At 39.3% G+C, this 26,102-nt stretch overlaps 2 protein-coding genes and 1 long non-coding RNA gene across 3 annotated transcripts in view; 2 read left to right on the forward strand and 1 right to left on the reverse strand.

Annotated features, from left to right (window-relative positions):
- PIP4K2A (phosphatidylinositol-5-phosphate 4-kinase type 2 alpha) overlaps positions 1-26,102 on the forward strand; it is a 178,378-nt gene that overhangs the window by 23,664 nt on the left and 128,612 nt on the right. The window lies entirely within an intron of this gene.
- On the forward strand, positions 5,385-14,739 carry LOC102154188. The gene is made up of 2 exons (XR_005355180.1): positions 5,385-6,217; positions 14,447-14,739. It is a non-coding gene; the product is annotated as an uncharacterized LOC102154188 (long non-coding RNA).
- On the reverse strand, positions 9,683-10,121 carry LOC106560108 (60S ribosomal protein L32-like). Its single transcript, XM_038529824.1, has one exon. It carries the CDS (start codon positions 10,104-10,106, stop codon positions 9,699-9,701), a length of 408 nt encoding a protein of 135 aa, XP_038385752.1. The 5' UTR covers positions 10,107-10,121; the 3' UTR covers positions 9,683-9,698.

The raw sequence follows: 26,102 nt of genomic DNA on the forward strand, positions 1-26,102 counted from the left end.
GAATTAGTACCTTGGTATGTAGGTAGTGAAGACTGGGTTTTATTAGGTAAAAGGAGAATGTGACTTCATAATAAAGGGCCACCTCTGTCCAGGGGAAGGTCACAAGCAGGACCTGGGTGTTTCTCAGAAGCATTCTACTGTAACACACAGTCAGAGCCCCCAGATGCTGAACTATTGAGCAAGGAAGATAGTGTTTAAGGTAAGAGATAACAAGCAGCTACCCTTATGATTGGAGAATCTAAAGACTGCTTCCATAATATATTTATTTAGAAACATATTCTACCCTCTGCTTTTCCTCAAACAATCTGGTGTAGATTTTGGACTATTTTCAATTGTCTAAGACAGTGACAGCATTCTGATACGTGGCCCAGATTGGCAGTGACGAAGAATGTGGAGTGTTGACTCTAGCCCAGAGATGCTTTCCATGACTCTTCTTGTTCATTCATTATTAGAAATGTTATTAAGAGAGCTCATTTTTGAAAAGTTGTGCTGCCCTGAAGTCTGTTCTTGAGAGTCATTCACTGAAGGCCAGTCAGTTCAACATTTGCTGAGAGCAGGTCTCCCTTACTATCAGGAACTTCTAACTGAAAACATTGGAAATGTCATGGACGAGCCACCTCATCATCATGGAATCAGGTAGGCATACATTAAGTGATGACTGATTTTAAGTATTTCTGTTTTTTACCAATGGTATTTAAAGACAGGTTTTATGATGAAAAGTAAGGAGTAAAATTTTAAAAATTCAGTAACAAGAAGTTGTATAAAAACTGAGAGGAACCCCCCCCCCCCCACTTCATGTACGAAGATCCATATATAAAGAAACCCATGGGGATCCCTGGGTGGCGCAGCAGTTTAGCGCCTGCCTTTGGCCCAGGGCGTGATCCTGGAGACCCGGGATCAAATCCCACGTCGGGCTCCCGGTGCATGGAGCCTGCTTCTCCCTCTGCCTATGTCTCTGCCTCTCTCTCTCTCTCTCTCTCTCTCTGTGACTATCATAAATAAGAAAGAAAGAAAGAAAAGAAAGAAAAAGAAAAGAAAGAAAAGAAACCCATGATACCAGAATGGAAATCAATAAGCCTGAGAGGAGGAGAAGGAATGAGAGAATAAGAATAAATCTGGGGCTTTTGATATCTAGAAGTGAAGGAAAGAATGGTGGCCTCTAGAAAGACACTTGGGGTCTATTACGTATAAGGTCCTGGGAGACAGTGCAGGGATTCAGGAAGTCAGATGCCAAGGACAGAGGAAGGCGTGAGTCTGATCCAGCTTGACTGTGGGAAGGGCAGCTGGGGAAAAGCTCTGGGCTCAGTTCATCACAGCCCCCAGAGTAAACTGGAGTGTTGGGGCACAGTTGCTACCATTTGGCACAGATACACAGCACTGGTGTTGGAGCCTCCAGCGTCTCTGCAGGCTTTACCCAAAACCATTCCATTTTCTTCTTCTTTTTTTTTTTTTTTTTTAAGATTTTATTTTTAAGTAATCTCCACACCCAACTTGGTGCTCAAACCCACAACCCCAGACACAGAGAGTCACATGCTGTACCTACTGAGCCAGCCAAGCACCCCCCTCCCCACTTTCTTATTTGTAAAATGGGGATTCCACTTCCTCTTCTGCTTCCCCAAGCGTGTTCTGTGTTCTGTGGGGACCACAGACGATAATGTTTGCTTGAGGTTAAGGACACTTTGATCCTTCAGAGCCAAGCTTTGGCAGGACAAAGGAGCTGGTGGAAATGTTTGTCCCGGTGCTCCACAGCCCATTCATACCCCATGGCTCCTGCATTTGCATTGAATGCCTTTGTTAATTTCTTTTGCTTGGCATTGGACCCGGGCTGTTTAATACTGTAACCCTTCATTAGCCTTGGACAGGTTATCCATCCTTCCTAGCTCAGTTTTGTCCTCTGGGACATGGGGTTGGTGTTTCTTGCCATGTCGTTGTAAGGACAGAACGAGATAAGGTACATAAAAGCATCTGGTTTTTATCAGGAGTCGTAGCACATTCAGTAACTGTTAACGTTTTCTTCCCTTTTCCCATAGTCATGCTCTTTGAAGAAAAATTCTCTTGAAAGAGGAAATACTTCAGCCTTGTATCCCTCTCTTGCACAAAGAGAGAATTGAGAATCTTTCAAATTTTGGGGTAAAATATTTCAATTCATGGAAAGCATATTATGATAATAAATAATCTTGGGGCGCCTGGCTGGCTCAGTCAGAAGAGTACACGAGTCTTGATTGCAGGATTGTAGGTTCGAGCCCTACGCTGGGTATAGAAATTACTTAAAGAAAACTTTTTTTAAAAAGGTAGTAAATGATCTTAAGATTTCCAGTTTGGGAAGTGATTTAAATGTGACCTGATGCTGTATTGAAGACGTGGGGGAGGTGGTCCAGCATAGTGCCTGAGTTCAGACTTAGGAGCCAGACCGACTGGGCCCTACCACTTCCGGGCTCTCTGACCTTGGACAAATTAATTAATCTCTCTGTGCCTCAATGTCCTCTTTCATACAACATGGATAGTACCAGTACGTACCTCATAGGATTGCCCCCCCCCCCCAGAATAGTTTTGAGGATTAGATGAATTAATATACATAAAATCCCTAGAACAGTGCCTTTCACTATTGCTTCTGTTTTTTCTTATCGTTATGATTCTTTTGCTGCTGTTGATCCTAATGCTAAGAAGGTCAAGATTAATGCAAGTTTCAAGAGATACTTAATTGCGTAAAATATTTTCTTGGCATAAGCAATTATGAGGCTCCCCCCCCCCCCCCTTTCTTCAGGGCTCAAGTATTTGAGTAGAGTGATAGGCAAATTCTGGCCTTATTCAGTGATGTACTTAGAGCGATTTGTCTTTTTTGATGTTGCTAAAGAAGTGCTTGCGGCAGTTAGTAGAGAGGCAGCAGATTATCAGCCACACAGTCAGGTTTTCAGTGGTTGTGCTGTGTTTGGTTGCTCTCCTGTGGTCTCACTTTTTCCCAGTGCATTGTTGCACTTGGGGACATGATGATGCTCCTTGTTGCATTGTTGACATGTCCAAATTGAAGCCATATATATTCCTTTATTGTTGTTTACAGAGAAATGCATGTATCTGTTTCATCTAAGGAATTAGTGACATTGCCGAGCGGTTTGTCAACATTTTTAGAGGTAGGAGCTGTTGTTACCTGAATGCTCAGGATTCAGCTCAGAGTGTGTTACGTGAGCCTGGGCAAGGGGACCTGCTATGGGTCCAGTGGCCTGATGGAAGAGGAAGAGGCAGAGAGGGAAGGAAGCACAGGGAACTCCAAGGCTGGGCCCTGCCACCAAAGGTTCCAGCAAGCCCAGTTTTGTGAAACTTCTGGGAAGAACCATGTGCCCATGAAAGAATAAAAGGATGAGTTGGTGTTGAGTCCAACAGAGTTGGTCTACTCTGTAGAGTTACAGACAGATGAATGAATCTTTAAGTGATTCTTTTTGTGAATCTAATTCTTCATCGTGGTCTATTATTTTGAGATGTGCCATCAGCCCAGATCTTTTGCTCTTGGTTCTGGCTATGCATATATGTAAGGAACCCAGTGGGAATAGGAAAGCTTCAACTTTGTGAGGAAAACATTTCCTCCTTTTAGAGGCCTACAGTTTCCCCATTGTGTGCTGTCCCTACCACTGAAGAAGTACGTAAGTGATTTCTGTGAGGTGATTCTTAGCTTTGTGCCTGATATCTGAGACTGTACAGGATTGTCAGATATAATCCTTCATCTTAAATCTGCATAGAATCCTGTTCTCCTGATAACTATTTTATGTTATCTATTTCAATTTTTTCTGTTCATACTGCTTTTTAAAATGTATTCAGGAAATGTTTCCTTATTTTCATTTTAGTGGGCCCTTTATTCATCACTAATAAAATGTGAACTATGTTCATTTTCAAATTTAAATATTGAAATGTAACTAGCCTACTTGTTACTATACTCTTTTATTCAGAGATTATAACAGAAAGAAGAGCTTCCTTTCTTCAATGACTAATTGGCTCCTTAGTCTAGAATAACTGACAGGGAGAAAATAGTCTTTTTGACACCTACTGATACCACTTTTTAGGTCACTGAGAGGAGCCCAGGGGTTCAGAGTCCTCTCCCTCAGTTCACTTGTGAGGTTTAAGTCAGATGTAGTTTGTGTAAGTGATTGGGAGATGAGATTCTCTTCAGGAGATAAGAACAACAGTCTAGGAGTTCAAGTTGTTTAAGGATGCAGTCAGCTGCCTTTGGGAATAATGAGTTTCCTGTTCCTGAAATTATCTGAGTATGTGCTGGGTCAGCATGTTTCAAAGTCTTTTTTCCACAGTGGTAGACAAGATGGATAAACATTCACAATCATAGCACACTCCCATGGGCAGAGTTGGGTTTGGGCAGCATTCCTGACACGCCAGCTATAAGTCCATCCCTCCTCCTCATTCAAGAATGAAAGGGACCCTGTGGCAGTGAATTTACTTACATTCATATGTAGAAGTAAGTTCTTAGAAAAAAATCTTTAATTACTATTGGTATTGAATGACCAAGTACACAGTTGATAATAATTCTCAGTTATTCAACGTGTGTGACTGAGGTTGACAGCTACTGGCCCCATGCCTGGTGTTGTCCAGAGGCTGACAGTCCCCAGGTGGGTAATAGGATTAGGCAGCTTCTAACTTTTTTAATCCTGAAGATTCTGTGTCATGACCAAAATTTGAGAATAATTTTTTTTCTTTCTTTTCTTTCTTTTCTTTTCTTCCTATCTTATCTTATCTTATCTTATCTTATCTTATCTTATCTTATCTTATCTTATCTTATCATCTTATTTTATTTTATATTTGTGGATCCTGGACACAAAAGGAGAGTTTTCTTTCTAATGTTCCATTTTTCTTCTGAAATTTATTACAGTTGATGTGTATGGTTCAGAGACATAGAGACTTTGATTCTTATGTCCTTGCCCCTTTTGCTTATTTAGCAGTAAGTGCTTGCTTGACTTCATACTAAATATCAAAAACATGGGGTAAAAAAAAAAATCAGTTGAGAATGCACATGTATTCTGTTAATAAATTCCTCTTAAAGATTATATGCATGGAATCTCTTATACTATGTAATTGTACTTTATAATTTATTTTTTTTTTGTACTTTATAATTTCATTCCCTCATTTTAAACACTCAAGTTAAGAACCCTCTTAAGAATCAAAATCCTTTTGCAAATGTAAACCTTTGAATTCTTGAAAATATATACACAGCTTCTATGTCCTCGTTGACATTAAATGAGAAGATTGTCACCAGTAATGAGGATTTTCTCTGCATCTGTTCCGCAAGCATGAAAGTAATCCTCACCAACCCACTGTTTTACTAGGCTGGACACTTGCCGGAAAAGCTGACAATATAAGAAGTGAAGCAGCTGTGCATGGTGAGCTGAAGTGGGACAGCTGCAGGCAAGATGGGCATAAGAAATGCTATAAGGACACACCAGAGCACAACTTGAAATGATTTGGCAAGGCAGTGAAATGCTAGGAAGCAGCCGTAATAGACTGGGCATTTTCCCAGAAGTTTTCAAAGAACCCAGCGGTACTTCACAAACGGTCACTTTGGCATATGCGTGAGACATTGTGACAGTCTCTAGCAGGTTACTCTGCTTACAAGGGTTGATGCCCAAGAAGGCTCTGGTGTCCCAGAGCCGAAGGATCCTTTTGATAACAGGGAGCTTGAGCTGAGACTGCATATTAGGAGGGAACTTAAGGTTTTCTGATAAACATAAATTATGTTTCATTAATACAGCATGGAATTTCTTTGAAGCAGTTTGAGGACAAGGAGAGCCAGTGGGTATAATTTTTTATTACGACTGTGACATGTATGCAAAAGAACAAGTATGGCTCAAAGAGTAGTGGCGAACTATGCTGGATGTAAGCTTTTTGGGAGGGCACTGAGGGAGAAGCTTTAAAAGATTTTTGACAGTTTCCTTTGGCAAAAGCAGTAAAAGGAGTTGCAAGAAAAACAAGGAATGGGGCAAAGGATATTTGTTGTCCATGAACTGCTAATGCCATAGATTTTGATGCTGGCTTTTTATTTAAAAAGATCCAGTCAGTAATATCTTTGAGATTGGCTAAATTTACATTTTGATAGTAAACATTCATAGATATGAAAACAACAAACCAATGGGGAAAATAAACTGAAAGATGGTTTGCCACAGATCTGAAACCACAGGAGTCCGGGAGTTAGCATACTCAGCTGTATACAGAAAAATGGAAGGTAATACATTTAGAACATTAGGAAAATATTAGAAACATTTCGAAAAACAACAGGAAGAGTCTATGTTACATGTAAAAAATATTGAGCTCTAAACTTTTTTTTTTTTTTTTTTTTTTTTTAACGAAAGTCACAGAGAGAGAGAGAGGGGCAGAGACATAGGCAGAGGGAGAAGCAGGCTCCATACACCGGGAGCCCGACGTGGGATTCGATCCCGGGTCTCCAGGATCGCGCCCTGGGCCAAAGGCAGGCACCAAACCGCTGCGCCACCCAGGGATCCCCCCCCCTTTTTTTTTTTTTAAGATTTATTTATTTATTTGAGAGGGAATGAGAACAGTGGGGAGGGGCAGAGGGAGAGGGAGAGAGAGTCCCAAGGAGACACCTCAGGAGTTGCGGAGCCAGATACAGGGCTCGGACCCGGGGCTGGATCTCATGACCCTGAGATCATGATCTGAGCTGAAACCAGTCATTTGCTTAACCAGCTGAGCTGCCCAGGCGCCCCAGGGGCCAAACTTCTTGTTAATATTTCAGAATAGGATCATTCAGACAGTTTCTAATGGGTATTGGGCTGACATGCTGCCAGTTGTATGTAATGACAGCAAGGAAATGCTGGGCAGTTCCAGGACAGGTATAAAGAAAATATTTCAAGATCCTACACTTGAAAAACATTTTTAACTTATTTTTAAAAAATTATTTATTGAGAAAGACAGTGTTCTTGCACATGAGCAAGTAGGGGGAGGGGCAGAGGGAGAGAATCCTCAAGAAGACTCCTCACTGGGTGTAGAGCCCTACTTGGGCCTGATCTCATGACCCTGAGATCATGACCTGAGTTGAAACCAGTAGTCAGTCACTTAACTGAGCCACTCAAGTGCCCCCAATTTTTTTAACTTTTAATTAAAGTATAGATGACATGCAATGTCATTCTAGTTTCAGGTGCATAACATAGTGATCTGATGTACTGTACATTACACTATGCTCGCCACAATAAGTATAGTTACTGTTGGTCACCAAACATTACTACAATATTGTTGACTATATCCTCTATGTTGTATTTTTCACCCTCATGACTTCTTTATTTTACAGCTGAGAAATTGTACCTCTTAATCTCCTTTACCCAACTCCCTACCCACCTCCCCTCTGGCAACCATCAGATTGTTCTCTGTATTTGAATCTGTTTCTGGTTTTTGTTTGATCATATTTTTGTATTTTTAGATTCCACATGTGAGATCATAAAGTATTTGTCTTTCTCTGTCTAATTTATTTCACTCAGCATAATGCCTGCAAGATCTATGTTGTCACAAAATGGCAAGATTTTATTCTTTGTGTTGGCTGGCTAATATACCATTGGATATATACACACCACATCTTCTTTATTGATTCATCTGTCTTTAGATACTTAGGTTGCTTCCATATCTTGGCTATTGTAAATAATGCTGCAATAAACATAGGGGTGTGTGTATCTTTTTGAATTGTGATTTCATTTTCTTTGGGTAAATACTAGAACTGAACTTACTACATCATATGGAATTTCTATTTTTAATTTTTGAGGAACATCCATACTGTTTTCCAGAGCAGCTGTACCAATTTACATTTCCACCAGCAGTGTGCAAGGGCTCCCTTTCCTCCAAATCCTTGCCAACACTTGTTATTTCTTACATTTTTTATAATGACCATTCTGACTGGTATGAGGTGATATCTTATTGTGGTTTTAATTTGCATTTCCCTGATGATTAGTGATATTGAGCATCTTTTCATGTGTCTGTCTGTTGGCCATCTGTGTGTCTTCTTTGGAAAAATGTCTATTCAGGTCCTCTGCCCATTTTTTAATCCAATTTTTTTCAGTATTGAGTTATATTAGTTATTTGTATATTTTGGATATTAACCCCTTATTGGATATCACTTACAAATCTCTTCTCCCATTCCATAGGTTGCCTTTTTGTTTTCTTCACTGTGCAAAAGGCTTTTATTTTGCTTTTGTTGACTTTGAGGAGATGGATCAAAAAAATATTGCTAAGACTAATATGTAACAGATTACTGTCTGTGTTTTCTTTTAAGAGCTTTATGACTTCAGTCTTACATTTAGGTCTTTAATCCATTTTGAGTTTACTTTTGTGTATGGTATAAGATAGTGGTCCAATTGCATTCTTTTGCATGAAGCTCTTCAGCTTTCCCATAAAAAAGAAGTCATTTCCTCATTCTACATTCTTGCCTCCTTTGTTGTAGATTAACTAACTATATAAGTATGGGTTTATTTCTGGATTCTCAGTCCTATTCTATTGATCTGGGTGTCTGTTTTTGTGCCAGTACCATACTGTTTCGATCACTGTAGCTTAATGCAGTATAGTTTGAAATTTGGGATTATGATACCTCCAGCTTTGTTTTTCTTTCTCAAGATTGTTTTGGCTATTTGGAATATATTTTTAAAAGATTTTATTTATTTATTCATGAAAGACACACAGAGAGGCAGAGACACAGGCAGAGACAGAAGCAGGCTCCCCACAAGGGCCCAATACGGGACTCGATCCCGGGACTCCAGGATCATACCCTGGGCCAAAGGCAGACGCTCAACCACTGAGCCACCCAGGCATCCCTATTTGGAATCTTCTGTGGGTCTATATAAATTTTAGGATTGTTTGTTCCAGTTCTGTGAAAAATGCTTTTGGTATTTTGATAGGGGTTGCATTGAATCTGTAGATTGCTTTGGATAGTATGGACATTTTAATAATATTAATTCTTCCCATCTATGAGCATGGTATAGCTTTCCATTTATTTGTGTCATCTTCAATTTCTTTCATCAATGTCTTATGGTTTTCTGGGTATAAGTCTTTCTCTTCCTTAGTTAAATTTATTTCTAGGTATTCTTTTTTATATAACTGTAAATGGGATTGTTTTCTTGATTTCTCTTTCTGCTAGTTCATTACTAGTGTATAGAAATGCAATAGATGTTTGTATATTAATTTTGTATCCTGAAAATTACTAAATTTGCTTATTATTATTATGTTTTTGTTTGATAAAGAAAGAGAGAGAGAGAGAAAGAGAGAGAGAGAGAGGATATAGGCAGAGGAGAACAGAGAGGGAGGAAAGAGAGAATCTCCAGCAGACTAAGTGTGGAACATGATGTAGGGTGAAACCAAGAGGTGAATGCTTTACCAGTTGAGCCACCCAGACGCCCCTGAAACCAAGAGGTGAATGCTTTACCAGTTGAGCCACCCAGACGCCCCTGAATTTACTCATTTCTAGCAGTTTTTTTAAGAATCTTTAGGTTTTATACATGGTGTTATGTCATCTACAAATAATGACTATTTTACTTTTTCCTTACTATTTTGGATGTCTTATTTCTTTTTCTTATCTTGATTGCTGTGGTGATGGCTTCCAGTATTGTGTTGAATAAAGTAGCAAGAGTAGACATCACATCTTTGTCTCTTTTTTTTTTTTTGTAGTTTTATGGTTTTATTAACACAAATATGACACGCACATAAGCTGTTTATTCATTTTCTTCACTACGCAGCCTGGCATTGGGATTGGTGACTCTGATGGCCAGCTGGGCTGCTCTTTCCACAATGGCTTTGCAGTTCTTGGAGGATACATTGTGAGCAATCTCTGCACAATAAGATTTGTTGCACATCAGCAGCACTTCAAGCTCCTTGACATTGTGGACTAGGAACTTCCGGAAGCCACTGGGCAGCATGTGCTTTGTTTTCTTGTTGGTCCCGTAACCAATGTTGGGCATCAAGATTTGGCCCTTGAATCTTCTGCGTACCCTATTGTCAATGCCTCTGGGTTTCCGCCAGTTGCGCTTAATTTTGACATATTGGTCTGACTGGTGCTGGATGAACTTCTTGGTCCTCTTTTTAATGATCTTGGGCTTCACCAGAGGTCTGAGGGCAGCCATATGCCCAGCGATCGATGGCTGCCACCTCCGCAGGCGGCGCCGAGGAAGAGAGGGGCACATCCTTGTCTTGTTCTTGATCTTAGAGGAAATATTTTCAGCTTTTTACTATGGTGTATAACGTTAGCTCTGGGTTTGTCCTATACGGCCTTTATTATGTTGAGATATGATTCTTCTATCCTCTATATCCACTTTTTTGAGTTTTTAAAAAAATTTTATTTATTCATGAGAGACAGAAAGAGAGAGAGAGAGAGGAGAGAGAAAGAGGCAGAGACACAGGCAGAGGGAGAAGCAGGCTCCATGCATGGAGCCCAACACGGGACTCAATCCCCAGTCCCCAGGATCATGACCTGAGCTGAAGGCAGATGCTTAACCAACTGAGCCACCAAAGTGCCCTGATTATATGATTTTTATCATTCATTTTGTTAATGTGGCATATCACATCAATTTGTGAATACTGAACCATCCTTGCATCCCTGGAATAATTTTATTTGATCATGGCGAATATCTTTTTAATGTATTGTTGAATTTGGTTTGCTACCATTTTGTTGATAATTTTTGCATCTTTGTTCATTAAGGACATTGGCCTGTAATTTTCCTTCTTGTAGTGTCTTGGTCTGGTTTTGGTACCATGGTAATCCTTGCCTCATAGAATGAATTTGGAAGCTTTCCTTTCTCTTTAATTTTTGGGAATAGTTTGAGAAGGGTAGGTATTAACTCAGTAAATGTTTGGTGGAATTCAGCAATGAGGCTGTGTGGTCTTTAGCTTTTGTTTGTTGTGAGTTCAAATTTTCTATTTCTATCTATTTCAGTCTTGGAAGATTGTATGTTTCTAGGAATTTATCTATTTTTCCTAGGTTGTCCAGTTTGTTGGTGAATAATTTTTTGTAGTAGTCTCATAATCCTTTGTATTTTTGTGGTGTCATTTATAGCTTCTCTTTCATTTCTGATTTTAAATGAGTTCTTTTTCTTGATGACTGTGGTAAAGGTTTTATCAGGTTAGTTTATCTTTTCAAAGAATGAGTTCTTGATTTCATTGATCTCTTCTATTTTTTTTTTGTCTCTTTCATTTATTTCTTCTCTGATCTATATTAGTTCTTTCCTTCTACTAATTTTGGGCTTTGTTATTCTTTTTTCTAGCTTCTTTGGGTATAAGTTTTGTTGCTTATTTGAGATTAATCTTGTTTCTTGAAGTAGATCTGAATTGCTCTAAACCTTCTTAGAACTGCTTTTACTGTATCCCAAAGATGTTGAACTGTTGTGTCTCCATTCTGATTTGTATCTGGGTATTTTGTGACTTTCTCTTTGATTTCTTGGTTGACTCATTGGTTGTGTAGTAGCATGTCATTTAGCCTCTTGTTGTTTTTTCTAGTTTTTTTTTTTCTTGTAACTAATTTCTAGTTTCACACCATTGTAGTCAGAAAAGATGCTTGATATGATTTCAGTCTTAAGTTTGTTGAGATTTGTTTTGTGGCCTAACATGTAATCTGTTCTGGAAAATATTTACATGTACACTGGAAAAGAGTGTATATTCTGCTATTTGGGGATGGACTGTTCTGTATATATCTGTTAAGTCCATCCGGTCTAATGTGAAGATCTTAGACATTGAATTGTGCATTTGTGTGCATGTGTTCATTTGTACTTTGGTATCAGGGCTGTAAGAGCTGGGAAAGGTAAGAGAGGGATAATTAGATGCCAAACCATGAGGAGAAATTAAAACCAAACAAGACTCTTCATTCTTGAAAGATGAAGCTCTGATTTAAAAAACAAAAACAAAAACAAAACAAACAAAAAAACAGGATACAACATAGGCTAAATGTTTAGACTTCTTATTAAAAAAATAATTTCACCCAATGCGGGGCTTGAACTCACGACCCCGAAATCAAGAGTCACACTGAGCCAGCCAGGCACCCCTGTTTAGACTTCTTTATCACACTCTGCAGAAGTGACCAAAAGATAGCTGTTAATCCCTGAGAGGAAAGTTCATGATAAAAGAAAGTAACCTCAGTTTCACATTTATAAAGCAGTTGCACCTTTGTTATTCACTTGACCCTAACACAACTCTGAGAGGAGAGAGGGCTCAGTGTTGTTATTCATATTTGACAGATGAGAAGAGGGCTCTGAATGAGAAAGTGACTTGACTAAGCTGACACTCTTGAGGGGTCAAGAGCAAACCCACCTCTGACTTAGGTCCTGGGTTCTTATTCCTCCTCAGCATTTAGAAAAGTCAGGAACATCAGTAGGTACTTGCACATCAAGTCTCTCTGTGGTGACTTACCACGTAACAGCAAAGTACAGGTAATAAAATAAGAATGAAAATGTGAATACTGTTATGATCTTAAAGGAAAGCTTGACTCTTTGCGGTATTAGCATAGCTTTGAAGAGCTGAGATCATAGGGAGTAATCTCTCATCTCCTAGCACCCTTTGTTAGAGGCTGAGGGTGGAATAGTCTAAGTTTATTGACTTGATCAGATATAAAGTTTCCTCATTTTCAGTTATACTGTGCTATAATGTAAAATAAGCTTTTGCTCTTGTGTGTGTGTGTGTGTGTGTGTGTGTGTGTGTGAGAGAGAGAGAGAGAGAGAGAGAGAGATGGCCTTTATTAGGCAAAAAGCAGAAGGATCCAAAAGATTAGTCTTGTGTGAAAAAAGAACTGCAGGTAACATGGTAGGTAATTACACATTGTTCATTTCCTGGGTTAATGCCAGAATTTTCAGACACAGATGATACATCTTTAAAGATTATTGGACCATCTGTGTCTGTTCAGATGCCTGGTGAGAATCCCAAGTGTTCCAACAAGGGTCAACATGGTGGGTTAACCCTGGCTAATTTCAGGTTATAGTTACAGATCCCTGCATAGAGACCCTAGGAGCCATATTCAGGTCTGGAGGAATTCACAAATTAGGCAGCTTCAATATGAGAACAGATACTCTTAGTATTTTAGAGGCCCTGTTGTAATATCTATGTTTATCAGCTCATTCCTGCCCTACCCCCACCACTGACACTGTTGTTTGTTCGTTTTCTGTGTGTTTAGATAAACTGACAAGTCTTGACTTGTCAGCACTTTTTTTCTTTTTTAAGATTTGTGGACATTGTTGATATGATAGCCAATATTTGTTTTATCAGTTAAGTAAAAGACTACATTAGAAATAAAATGATCAGAACAGGGTAATTCCCTAATTTTTAGTTGCTGTCATCTTTTGGTAAATAAAGCCAAAATGTGCACACTTGGGGTTTGAAGGCTACTATTCCTGGCAAAGGAAGTGAACAGACCTTCTAGTTATCAGTAAGGAAACAGGTTAAAAGAAGCTAATAGTTGAAGTTATAAGAAAAGTTTAATTAAAAGTGAAATTGCTTCTTAAGTAGAGCAGTTTGAAGACAGTGAAAAATTTAGTAGCTAAAAGTTGAGTATTTTATTTTATTTTTTCCTTTTTCTTTTTTTTTTAAAGTAAGCTCTAGGCCCAATGTGGGGCTTGAACTCATGGCCCTGAGATCAAGAGTTGCATGCCCCACCAACTGAGCCAGTCAGGTGACCCAAGGTTGAGTATTTTATACAGGAAATATATGTGGATGTTTGTATAGGGTATTCGGTAGAGTATTTCCTTTTTTGGCATTTTTATTATATCTTTTGAATTAACTATAGCACAGGGATTGGCAAACTATGGCCTATGGGCCAAATGTGGCCTATGGTCTGTTTTTATAAGGGCCTTGAGCTAAGAGTGCTTTCTGCATACATGTGTGGGAATGGCTAACAATTTTTTTTTTTAAAGAAGAATATTCCGTGACTTGTGAAAATTATATAAAATTCACATTTCAGTGTCCATAAATGTTCTATTGGAACACAGCCATTCTCATTTGTTTGCATATTGCCTATAGCTCATTTTGTGCTACTGTCAAGCAGAATTGACTAGTTGTGACAGAGACCATATGGCCCACAAAGCCTAGAATTTTTATTATATATCCCTGCTATGGCAAAATAATATTAATATCTGAAATTAGGGTTCTTCCCCTTTTTCCTGTGATTTTTTAAAAAATAGTAACATTTTAGCAAACAGAATGTGATTTTTGTTAAATGAAAGGGTCAACATTTTTTCAGTAGAGTGAATCTCTTTATAAGACAATAGAAAACAGGTCCCAAATAGCCACAGCCTTTTACCAAACACCAAGTGTTTCCATTAAATATCTATCTCAATAGCCAAGGCTCACTCCAGTGGATATTGTTTTCCCCTGGGCATGCCCACAGATTGCAGAAATGTTCACCAACAGTTCTTTACATTCTTTTATGCTCAAGAGATTTTTCCCTCCCCTGGAATCTGAACTGGTTCTCAACTTTCACCAACAGAATATGTTGATTGTGATGCCATGTGACTTCCAGATACAGGCCTTTTGAAGTCTTGAAGCTTCTGTTTTACCTCCTGGACAACAAGCCACCAAATAGAAGAGGCTTGAGCTGGACCAGGAGAAGTGACATAGTGGAGAAGGAAGGAGCCACCCAGATGAAAGCTGTCCTAGAGACCCAGAAGTAAGAGTGGGTCATCTTGGATGGCTGAGAGTATAGGGGAACACTTCATGCCTGAGCCCTACTCAAATTCGGACCCTCATAATTGTGAGCCAATAAAATTGGGGTTGTTTTAAGCACTGAGTTTTGGAGTGTTCTGTTGTACAGTATTACCTAAGTGAAATAGTTTGGGGATATATATGACTTTTTTTTAATTTTTTTATTTATTTATGATAGTCACACACACACACAGAGAGAGAGAGAGAGAGAGAGAGGCAGAGACATAGGCAGAGGGAGAAACAGGCTCCATGCACCGGGAGCCCGACGTGGGATTCGATCCCGGGTCTCCAAGATCGCGCCCTGGGCCAAAGGCAGGTGCTAAACCGCTGCGCCACCCAGGGATCCCTATATATGACTTTTTATTATAAAAAATAAAAAGAAAAATATTCTCTAATATAGGATATTAATAAACTGGATGTTGCATGCTTGAGTTCCTGGTACATGTGGTTCATTTGAAAAATTAAATACTTATTTTTATGATTAAAGGAGTGCTTGGGTGCCTGGCTGGCTCAGTCAGTAGAGCATGCAACTCTTGATCTCAGGGTTGTTAGTTCAAGCCCCACTTTGAGTGTAGTAGAGCTTACTTTAAAAAAAAAAGTAATATATGGTCATTGGAGAAAATTTAGAAAAAGAAAATTCTAAAGCACAGTATTTAAATTACTCATAAATCTGCCATCTAGACTAGGGGATCATTGTTAGTTCCAGCCTTTTCTTTACAAACAGAATCTTATTTTGTAAAATTATAAATATATATATATATAGTTTTGTGCTCTGCTTTGTTTTTGTAATATTATACCATCATTAAATATATTTCAAAAACATAGTTTTTAAAAAAGATTTTATTTATTTATTGATGAGACACACACACACACACACACACACACAGAGAGACAGGCAGAGACACAGGCAGAGGGAGAAGCAGGCTCCATGCGGGGAGCCTGACGTGGGACTTGATCCCGAGTCTCCAGGATAGGCCCTGGGCTGAAGGCAGTGCTAAACTGCTAAGCCACCCGGGCTGTCCCAAAAACATAATTTTTAATGAACACAACAGCTTATTTAAGTGGACTACAAAAAATTCACATAATTCAAATATATGGTCTTCATTTTCTATTTTTAGGTTTGCTAGTTAGAGAAATTTTTTTAAAAGCAAACTTTTAAAAAACAGCTTTATTGAGCTATAATTCACATGCCATACAAATGTACTATGTAAAAAACCATTTAAAGTATACAATTTGGTGTTTTTTAAGTATTTTCACAGGCTTCTATATTATCACAATCTAATTTTAGAACATTTCATCTTCTCTAAAAGAAACCAAACCTCCTCTCCCTTCCAACCCCTACCCCTAGCCCAAGGCAACCACAAATCTGCTTCCTGCCTTTGTAGATTTATATGTGGTCTTTTGTGACTGGCTTCTTTCACTTAGCATAATGTTTTCAAGGTCTATCTATGTTGTAGTATGTGGCAGTACTTCATTCCTTTTTATTGTCAAATAATATTCTATTGTATGGATAAACCACACTATCTTTGTCCATTCATCAATTGATAGATACTTGGATTGTTTCCCCTTTTTGGTTATTATGAATAATGTTCTGTGTGGACCTTTGTTTTCATTTTTTCTTGGATATATACCTAAAAGTGAAATTCTTGGGTCATATGGTAACTCTGTGTCTAACTTCCCAAGGAATTGCCAGGCATTTTCCCAAAGCAGTTGAGTCACTTTACCTTATCACCACGGATGTATGAGGTTTCTGATTTCACTGGTCCTTGCTGATGCTTGCTGATGTCCTGTTGATTTACAGCTGTCTTGTGGTGTGCAGTGGTATCTCACTGCGGTTTTGATTCTCATTTCCCTCATGGCTATTGATGTTGAGCATCTTTTCATGTGCTTATCTCCACATCTTTTTTGAAGAAATATCTATTCAGATCTATTTTGCCCATTTTTAATTAGGTTATTTGTCTTTATTATTGAGTTATAAGAATTCTTCCAGGTACAAGACCCTTGTGAGAGATCTAATTTGCAAATCTCATCTCCCGTTTTGTGTATTTCTTTCCTTTTCTTGATAGCATTGTTTGCAGCATTAACATTTTCAGTTTTGATGATCTGCCAGTTTATCTATTTTTTGTTGTTGTTGCTTCTTCCTTTGGTGTCATATATGAGAAACTATTGCCTAAACCAAGGACATAAAGCTTTTAGAGAATTTTTAAATGTTTTATTTTACTCAATAGCTAGTATTGCTAGGTTTTTTGTTTGTTTGGTTGTATTAAAGTGCAGACCCTTCTGCGACAATATGTATAGAACACATTCTTTTTAATAGTTGCATAATATTCTATGGTATGAATATACTTTAATGTAGTCAGCCATTATCTGTTGATGGGCATAAAGTCTCATTTCCAGTTTCTTGGAGTTTGCCACAGACAAGACTGCAAAAGTCTTTTGACATTTATTATTTTGTTCTGGTGCCTTTGTTTCTGCAGGATATATTATCTAGGATGGAATGGAAAGCTTCCTTCAAATCTAAGTAGCTAAGATTGTTCTGTATTGGAACATGAATACTCTAGTCAGCCAATTAAGAAAAAAAGAGTATGAATCTACTGTGAGAGAGCTTTTCATTGCAGCAAATTCATTTCAGAAAGCAGGGCTGCCCTCATGATTATCTACTCTTTAAAAGCTTGTTTTTGTTTTTGTTTTGTTTTGTTTTTTACACCTAAAGTGGGAGAAGACTTCTTCCTAAACAGCAACAGAGTGACAGAAATACAGAAAGATTTAGACATAGCCACTAAAAAAAAGTATGCCAGTGCACCCTGCTGCCTTCCATTTGGATTTACAGTTTGTGGGGTTTTGCCAGGTACTGCTGGCACCACATAAAGACACACATGTACCCCCAGCATACATTGGTATGTAAACTGGTGGGATCCCTCTGGGGAGCCTGTGCTGGCTCTTTGCTGAGGTCCCATGACTGACATTTAATTTCTTGTGTACTATCAAAGGGGATTGGCTGGGTTAAAACTCATGCCCCTTGTATTTTTCAGGCAATTGTGATAGAATAAGGACATTTAAAAAACAAAAATCCTACAATTAAAAGTGAATATAATTTTTGTATGGTTTATTCATATTGATCTAAAAGGAGTGAGAAATATATTATGGGAGCTTTAACTGATGTGCTGGCCCCTAACATAGTTTAATGGTCAGCTTTTCATTTAGAAGAACCAGAGTGGCAGGGAGTGTTTTTAGCATTTTTAAATTTTCTTTTAAATTCTGTCTCATTGTTCTGCGTGGCCCATATGGCAGCCACCAGCCACCTGTGGCTGCTCCTGACTGAGGTGTGAAATGTTCCCTCCCCCGCCTGGTTTGAAGTTCTACTCTCCCTCCTGGGAGATCTTCAGAGAATTCTTCCCTGACCCTCACATATAAACAGACTTCCCCCCAATCCTTTTCTCGGTAAGCTCCTTGCTTGTTTCCTTTCTAACACTTTTACAGCTTGTAGTTATTGAATTATTTGGCTTGCCTGGAAAGTTTGGGTTTGACTCCTATAGTAACAAAACTCCAGGAGGGGCAGGGCCCTGCGTAGGATTGGTGACTCCTCAGTGACCTCACACACCGTGGCAGGAATGCTTGATTCAGGCCCACCCAGCACTTCTTTCACAAAACATGGATATTGTAATCCCCTTTACTATGTTGATGTGATCCTCATAGATTATAGAAATTACCTATACACAGAACTTTTAAAAATGAATATAATGCCCTAACTATAACATTGAGAAATACAAGGAATTCATAATAAAATAATGTGTTTTTGTCCTCCCTGTCCCTGCCCTGTTTCTAGTATTAGCAGTGTGATTTGTATCAAACATTATAACTGCCAGCCAGATACAGTCTTAAACTCTGGTTAATGTCTTTATAACCCACACAAACAGCAATAATAGTCCTGCACTGCTTGGTACCGTAGTTATTTTCAGGTCTCTGCTAAACAATGACGAGAGAGACCTGCCCCTCACACAAACAGCAGCCCCCTAACCCAGCATTTCCCATCCCTCTTAACTCAGTCTTTTCCCCCATAGCACTCAGTACCACCTGACATTTTCCCTGGTTTTTGTTTTGTTTTTTTAACCTGTTTCCACCTACTGAAAATCTCCATTAAGGCAAGGGAGTTTTCTCTGGAGTTTAGCACTGTATCCTCAACATCTAGAACAGCGTCTGGAATGTAGGTGTTTGATAAATTTTGAGTGAACAAATGAATCCTTATCTCTCTCTATTGCACTATGATTCTTCAGCAAGAAAGGCCATGAATAGCTGGATTGTGAGCAAGTATCCAAAAAAGTCTCCCTCCTCAGCCCATCATTGAGACCAAATATTCCCCTTAGTTAGTCTCTTACCCTTGTTCTGCCATATTGAGCAGTCACTTGTAGAGGGACGTTGTATACAATATGAAGAGACTCACCACATGTGTCTTTTTCATGTCACATTCAGATTTTTAGGGCACCCCTCTTGATCTGAGGCTGTTAGTTGAGAGGTGATCGATTGATTGGGTTGAAGATTGAACTATAGCTTCTGACTTAGGACAGACTAGGACTTGATATCTTTTGAGTGGTCACATTGCCTGTTGGTAACAAGGCATCAATAATGGAAAGTTCTGTTGGCATCGGTTCCTAAAAGAAGAGATGCAGTCTTTATTTGCTGTTTAACTGAACTTGGTAGTGTTTTGTCAAGTGGAAGAAACTTGTATGAAATAAAAGCACATGTTATCTGGGCCATAATCAGTGAGTCTATGCTGTCAATGGATTAATACATTTGCAAAATTCTCTACATTGTTAAGAGGAGACCTGAAGAGGGGAGTCGAGATCAAGAGGAACCAAACTGCCAACTGCCATTATAGAGGATGGAGATGGAGTGGTGGCTGTGAGAGGTGGTGATAGTCTGTTCATTTGCCTGTGAACAGTATCTGCAAGATACTAACCAGCATCCCAAAGTATTTAAGTCATAAATCATTTATAGTAAATTCTGTTATTTTACCAAAGTGTAAATCAGTTTCCTTCTTTTCCCAAGTCAGGAAATGGAAAAGAAATAGCATTTGTGGCTGATGACCAGCGTTTAATGAGGCTTGAACACTTCCTGGTCTTGTGTCTGTCCTCCAAACACAGTGGAGTAGACATGACAGCCCCTTTGTGGAAATCTAGTTCTCTGTCATAAGAAATATGCTACATTGACCATTTAAAGGAACCATCTTGCTTGTTAGGGAGATTCTTTTCTTTATAATGCCTTGTTTATTGGCCTTTATTATTTACCGTTTTTTCTCAATCATGTCCTAAGAGTTAAAGCAAAGATGTCTGGTAATACTTCTTTGTAATGGTGGCAGTGATAGAAGAATTCCATTTGCTTGCTACTCTCTCCACATGCTGTTTCCCAACACTAAGTGTACCAATCAACATTCTATGAATAATAAGCAATGTAAAGGTAAGAGTGAAGGACCAGAAAGATGTTCCATACCGGTGATGACCGCCCTGAGCTATGTTCCTTTAAGGCCAGTAAGGAAGTTCTCTTTGATTAATGGTTACCTCGGCTACCTTCTAACGGCCCATGAAAAGTATAGCTGGAAATTTCTTAATAATCACAACACTGGTTAGTAGCACAGTAGCCCAAATAAATGTTCTAAAGGCTATAAGGAATCTATAATTATGAAATTCCATTTCCAGAAAATAGTTCCATCTATTTTCAGCTGAGGCTAAGAGTAAAGAACTGCACCTAGCATGGGGACGGGCGGAAAGTGCCCGCACAATCAATATTTGCTGAGTGCCAAACTCGGTGGTGGAAGGAACAGACTTTGAGCAGCGAAAGCAAATAGTCTCCCCTCTTTTGCTCCCACGTCTCTTCCTCTCTCTAATCACTGTAGCATGATTCTTAGAGGTGTCTGATGAGCATGGCAACAGTGCTTTTGACAGGAGGGTTCACCAAAAGCAAGTGATCTAAGACGAAAGGGATTGTTAGAAAATAGCATTGAAACAGATGTCAAGGCTAGTTAATGTTTTGTAAACACCTGCCGCCTGCAAGTCAGTGTCCAGGGTCCGCTAGTTGCTCCAAGTCTAAGAAATTAAAGAAAGTGAAAGTCCGTGTCCGTGTGGTTAAATGTTTGGTTGTCAGCATGCACAAGCTTGATGTGACACCAAATTAGATACAGGAAGAAAAAAAAAAAGAAGAAAAAGCAAAGGTTCTGTGTATAACCAAGAGGGTGGAGTAAGGAAGCCTTGCTTGCACAGCACATTCCTGTAGAAAATAAGTTGGTTTTTCAGTTGGTGAAGTGACTTTTCATTTGGCTGTAATATTCCTCTGGGAGGGCTCCACGAATTCAATAAAACAAAGCTAAAGAAAAGTCTCTTCTGTTTGAGGGAATATATAATTAACCCATAGAAATTAGTGCCATCTAGTATATTACTGAGGAAAAAGGATTAAATACCGGTATGAATAAAAATAGTGTCTGTTATTGTTCTCTCTGGGATAAAATTACAAGGACTGTCAGTCATCCTGTTTAAGGGTCTGGTTTGTTATTGGCTGGGTTGGGAACAGTGCTTTCTACCTCCTTGTTACATAATGGTCCACAGTGAGATGAATAGTGCGACCCCCCCCCCCCCCCCCCCCCCCGCTTTCCTCAGGGTCGGCTGTGAGGTGCCACAGTAACAGAGGAGGCAGTTATGATTGTTTGGGAATTGTGCTTAGTGGATGTTATCCATTAGGATAATTCTTTTTTAAAGATTTTATTTATTTATTCATGAGAGACGCACAGAGAGAGAGAGGCAGAGATATAGGCAGAGGGAGAAGCAGGCTCCAGGCAGAGAACCTGATATGGGACTCGATCCTGGGACTCCAGGATCAGGCCCTGGGCTGAAGGTGGCGCTAAACCGCTGAGCCACCCGGGCTGCCCTAGGATAATTTTTATACCTTTGAAAATTACTTTCTGGATATTGCGTAGCATTTTGTCTTGATGCTAGATCCGTGAAGCCGAGCTAGGTAGACCTTGGACTGCCGTGGTTTTTTTAATTAATTAATAAACATCGATTGCCTCTTCCTGCATTAAGTCCCCAATGAACAGAAAGGAATAAAGCCCAGTTCCTGCTTTTAAAGGAATCAGTTTCGTTGGAGGATCATCCATGCAAGCATAACGGAAATGTGTTTGAGCTATTTTGTGGCTGAGGGAAGGAACCCAGACCATCCCTAGTGGGGCACAGTGTGGGGGGTAGGCACCCGGGAGGGGGCTTATGGGCTCTTTGGGCCTTCAGGCCAGAGGTGTCAGTCATAGTACCATTAGTTCTGGTACTAAGGTGTGTTCGGAGGAGTCACTAGTCCACCAGGTGGCCCTGCGCGGGGAGGCAGGAGATGAGGCTGCAGGGAATGAAATCTCTGGATCTAGGTTTCTACCCCTGAAAATGAGGCTGTGTTAACACAAAACTCCTAAAGAACTCTCTCATTTTCTTGAAAAGAGGCTGTGTTAACACTGCAAAGACTCTTAAGGAAGGTGCTTATTTTCTCGAAAACTTTCACATGGTTGCTCTAGGGGAAGGAAGACAGAACTTTCATTTTCCTTCACCCACCTTGGATTTCTTGGCTGGGGCCCTATAAATTAGGCTGACAAAAGACAGACGGGCCAGAGAAGAACAAAACAAGCTTAGGACCATGCTGTTCCACTTCACAGTGACAGTCACTGCCACGGGACACATGGGAGTTCCCAGCAATGAGTAACAAAGGAATGGTTAGAGCTTGGGGCCTATAGACCTAATTTAGTAGAAGAAAGAGAGGGGGAGAGGGTCCTTTTGGGAAAATACATGATATTTGGGAAAGATCAGTGGGCTGTTAGGAGAATCAGTGGGAGAAGATTGAACTTGCCCCCAGGGACAAGTTTATGACAGTTGAGTTCTTGGGGAGGCTCTACTTTTAGGTAGGTGTGGGATTTCAGGAACTCAGTCAGATGCCTTCAGCTCAGAAGAATGTTTCTGCCAAAGTGCTATGTTTTAGGGTTGAATGTCCTGATCTCTTTGCTGCTGCTTAGTCAGTAACATATTCACCTGGCAGCCCATGTTTTTTTAGGGCATTGAGGTCTCAGTATTGTCTGGAGTTTAACAGTATTTTGACAAGAACACTCTAATTCAAGGTTGATGTGACTCGTGATTGCGTTATTCTTCCTTCTGTTTTTCTCTAATCAGTTGTCTTTATCTCTGTGTTTGTCTCATGCAGCCCTGTCTCTCTTTTTGCCCCTTCTTCTTTTTTTTTTTTTTTCTTTTTGCCCCTTCTTAATCTGTCCTTCTGAAATTCATCTCTGCATCTATGTCCTCTGGACAAGTGTTCATTTCAATTTTCTCTAGCCCATACCCAGGTCCCACACACCTGACTGGATTTGTTCCCGAACATCTCAGGTGCATCTGTGACACATGGCTTGTATTTTCAGATATTTGTGCTAGTGTGAAATGTGCACATATAAGACACTGAGGTGAGCATGTTCTTAAGGTTGAACTATTTTGGACAAGGATATCTTCATTTTTCTAATTCCCTGGAAGCAGTGTGGAGGTGTAAACAGATTTACTGTTTGGATAGATCGGACTACGTTGGATTCTGTGGCATCAGCCCCATCCCTCTCTTAAGAGCCCTTGGGACAGCCAGCAGGACATTTGTCTCCCAGGGCTCTGGCTGATGTATTATTCATGGTATAAGGAAATTCAAGGTGTCAGCTGGCTAGGTTCCTTTTTTCTTTTTGAATACTTACTACATATTGTTGATTGATCTTTATCCTCACGAGAAAAAGCAGAAAAAGCATGACAGGGAGTCTTTTTGGAGGAAGAACCTTTGCTTTTAGTTGAGATCCACCTTTATGGTTTTTGTTATTAGATAGTATATGGGAAACATAGCTGCATATCTTTTATAGTAATTTTGACTTCTGGTGAAACCATCGTTGCCAAAAGAAATCATTCCATATATTAACATGTTACTAGTTATTTTTGCTAACTTATTCTTCCCAGTGGGTGCTTATCCAAACATTTTTCTGTTTCTTAACAGTAATGGGCCCGCCCACTTCATGAAAAAAACCTCAACAATTTCTTTACATTTAGCTAGAAAAATATTCTTGGAGGAAAGTCCTAGACTGCCATTTTGCATGTGCTTGTAGATGTGTAGATTCTAACTAAATCTGGAAATTTAAGGCAATTGAAAGCAAGAACTGTCTCTGTTCAGTAACCTTTTTTCAAGTCTCAACTTTTTTTTTTAAAGATTTTATTTATTTATTCATGAGAGACACCGGGAGAGAGGCAGAGACATAGGTAGAGGGAGAAGCAGGCTCCCTATAGGGAGCCTGATGTGGGACTTGATCACAACCCCACTGAGCCACCCAGGTGCCCCTCAAGCCTCAACTTAAATGACATTTCCTCAAGGCCTGTGCTTGCCTCTTCATTCTGGTTGTACCTGTTTGCCCTGCCCCCTGTGTCACTAGGTGCATCCCCATAAATATTCACCTAGCGTCCAACCTCCATCTGGCAGGGCCTCCAGTAGTGCCAGCACTCAGGCTGCTGCCTTCCAACCACATGCCCTGATTATGTGGTTGTGAAAATTAAATAAGATGGCTTAGGTAAAAGCCTCAGAACAGTGGCTGATCGTAGTAAGTCATCAACGAATAGCAGCTCTTAGTAGAAGTTAATCAATGTGTTCTCTCCACCCAGAGACCAGTAGTCAAGGTTCATTGGATCTTTCTTTCCCCTTCTTTCTTTGTGTTTTTATTTACTCATATTTCCTTCTGCAAATGGCTTATTGCCAAGGACATTAAGTAAATAGTATTGAATTTGCTACTTTTACAGTATTTTAGATGGGTATGTATCTTTTTAAAGACTTTTTTTTTTTACTTTAAAAAGTGTGGGGCTATACCCAACATGGGACTTGAACTCACAGCTTCGAGATCAAGAGTTGCATGCTCTACCAGCTGAGCCAGCCAGGTGCCCCCAAATGAATATATTTTTATTTTGTGTATATATGTATATATGTATATAGATAGATACATACATACATAAGTGTATCCTATACACATACATATGTATATATAAAATGTTTCCCCTAACTCCTCTCTAAGAAATTACTTTAACTTCTGGTATTTACCCCTGGGTCTAGTGGGTACTCACTAAAGGGAAAAGACAGTCCCAGAATCCTTGCTGCTGGATGCCCAGTGGGGTGAGCCTGGTCTGACGCTTCCCTCTCTGCTCTCTCTTCCCCTGTCTATTCATTTCAAGAACTTTGTGCTCACTATATTTAAATAACAGTTTCCAGTGCCAGACTTCTATTAGAAGCAAAACAAATCTACTGCTTTGCCCCCCCCCCCCTTTTTTTTAATTAGAGGCTAGAATTCTGATACCATCCCTGATGAGAATTTTTGGTCTCTTTCCACCACAAGCCTTGCTCTGAACTCAAGTGGAGTTAATTCTGTAGCCTGAGTTGCCCTTCCTCCTCCTTATCTTTCTTTTCTCACTTAGTTTCCAGACAGGTAGGTTTTTAAAAATTTATGCATACATATCTTTCCTTCCCTCTTTTTTGATCTTCAACCTCTCATTTTCCTTTTTATACTTTCTCTTTGTATACCAAAAAAATCTCCCCTGGTTATGGTTGAAAAACATAGTTAACATTAGTGACGCTTAACTCTAAAGAATTTCAGAACCATAAGTTTTGAAGTAAAACAAGGCTTAGATACAGTGTCCCTAGGCTCCAGAGCTCTTGAAAGCTCCATGAAAATGTGAAATGGTCTTTCTTTTTAGTTACACGTGCTTTCCCTAAACTAAACTGATAACTTTCTATGTAGTAACAGTGTATTACAACCTAGCAGCAAAAGAATGGGTATTGAAACCAGGAGTGTTTTATTAAAAAGAAACATATTAAATAGAGAATAGAGTTAACAGAAGCCAGACGCAAAGATACATTCCCAAAGTTTGCTATTACATTATTTCATTTGTTGTTTGTTTGTTTTAACAAAAGTGGCCCAACTGTTTTGCCTCAAGCAGCAGGCTTCAAGACAAGTAAATATTTCTTATATAATTTGCATTAGTGTTTTGTTTCTGTTTAATGCCTAGTGTTGATGATAGAATGTGTATTGCAAAGGAGATTATTCTCTGCGTTGAAACATATGTATTTCATTTACATATGGGTCATATAGAATTTTTTGGACTAGTTTAGAAAACCAACATCTGTTTATAACATTGAATTTTAGGGAAAACCTATTCTGAGTTGGAAGCTGCCTCATTTGTAAGCCAACAAAGGACTTTCACTTGGAACCATATTGAAATCTGATCAGAAGCATCTAGCTTATTTAGCATAATGAAAGAACAAAAGCATCTTGCCAGTTAGCTGGGAGAGGCCCTAGTTTTGCTTTGAAACTAACCTGTTGTCTTTTAGTTAGTGACAGTGGGTGATGAAAACACCAACTG

Source organism: Canis lupus, chromosome 2, assembly GCF_011100685.1.
Source record: "Canis lupus familiaris isolate Mischka breed German Shepherd chromosome 2, alternate assembly UU_Cfam_GSD_1.0, whole genome shotgun sequence".
NCBI lineage: Eukaryota > Metazoa > Chordata > Mammalia > Carnivora > Canidae > Canis > Canis lupus.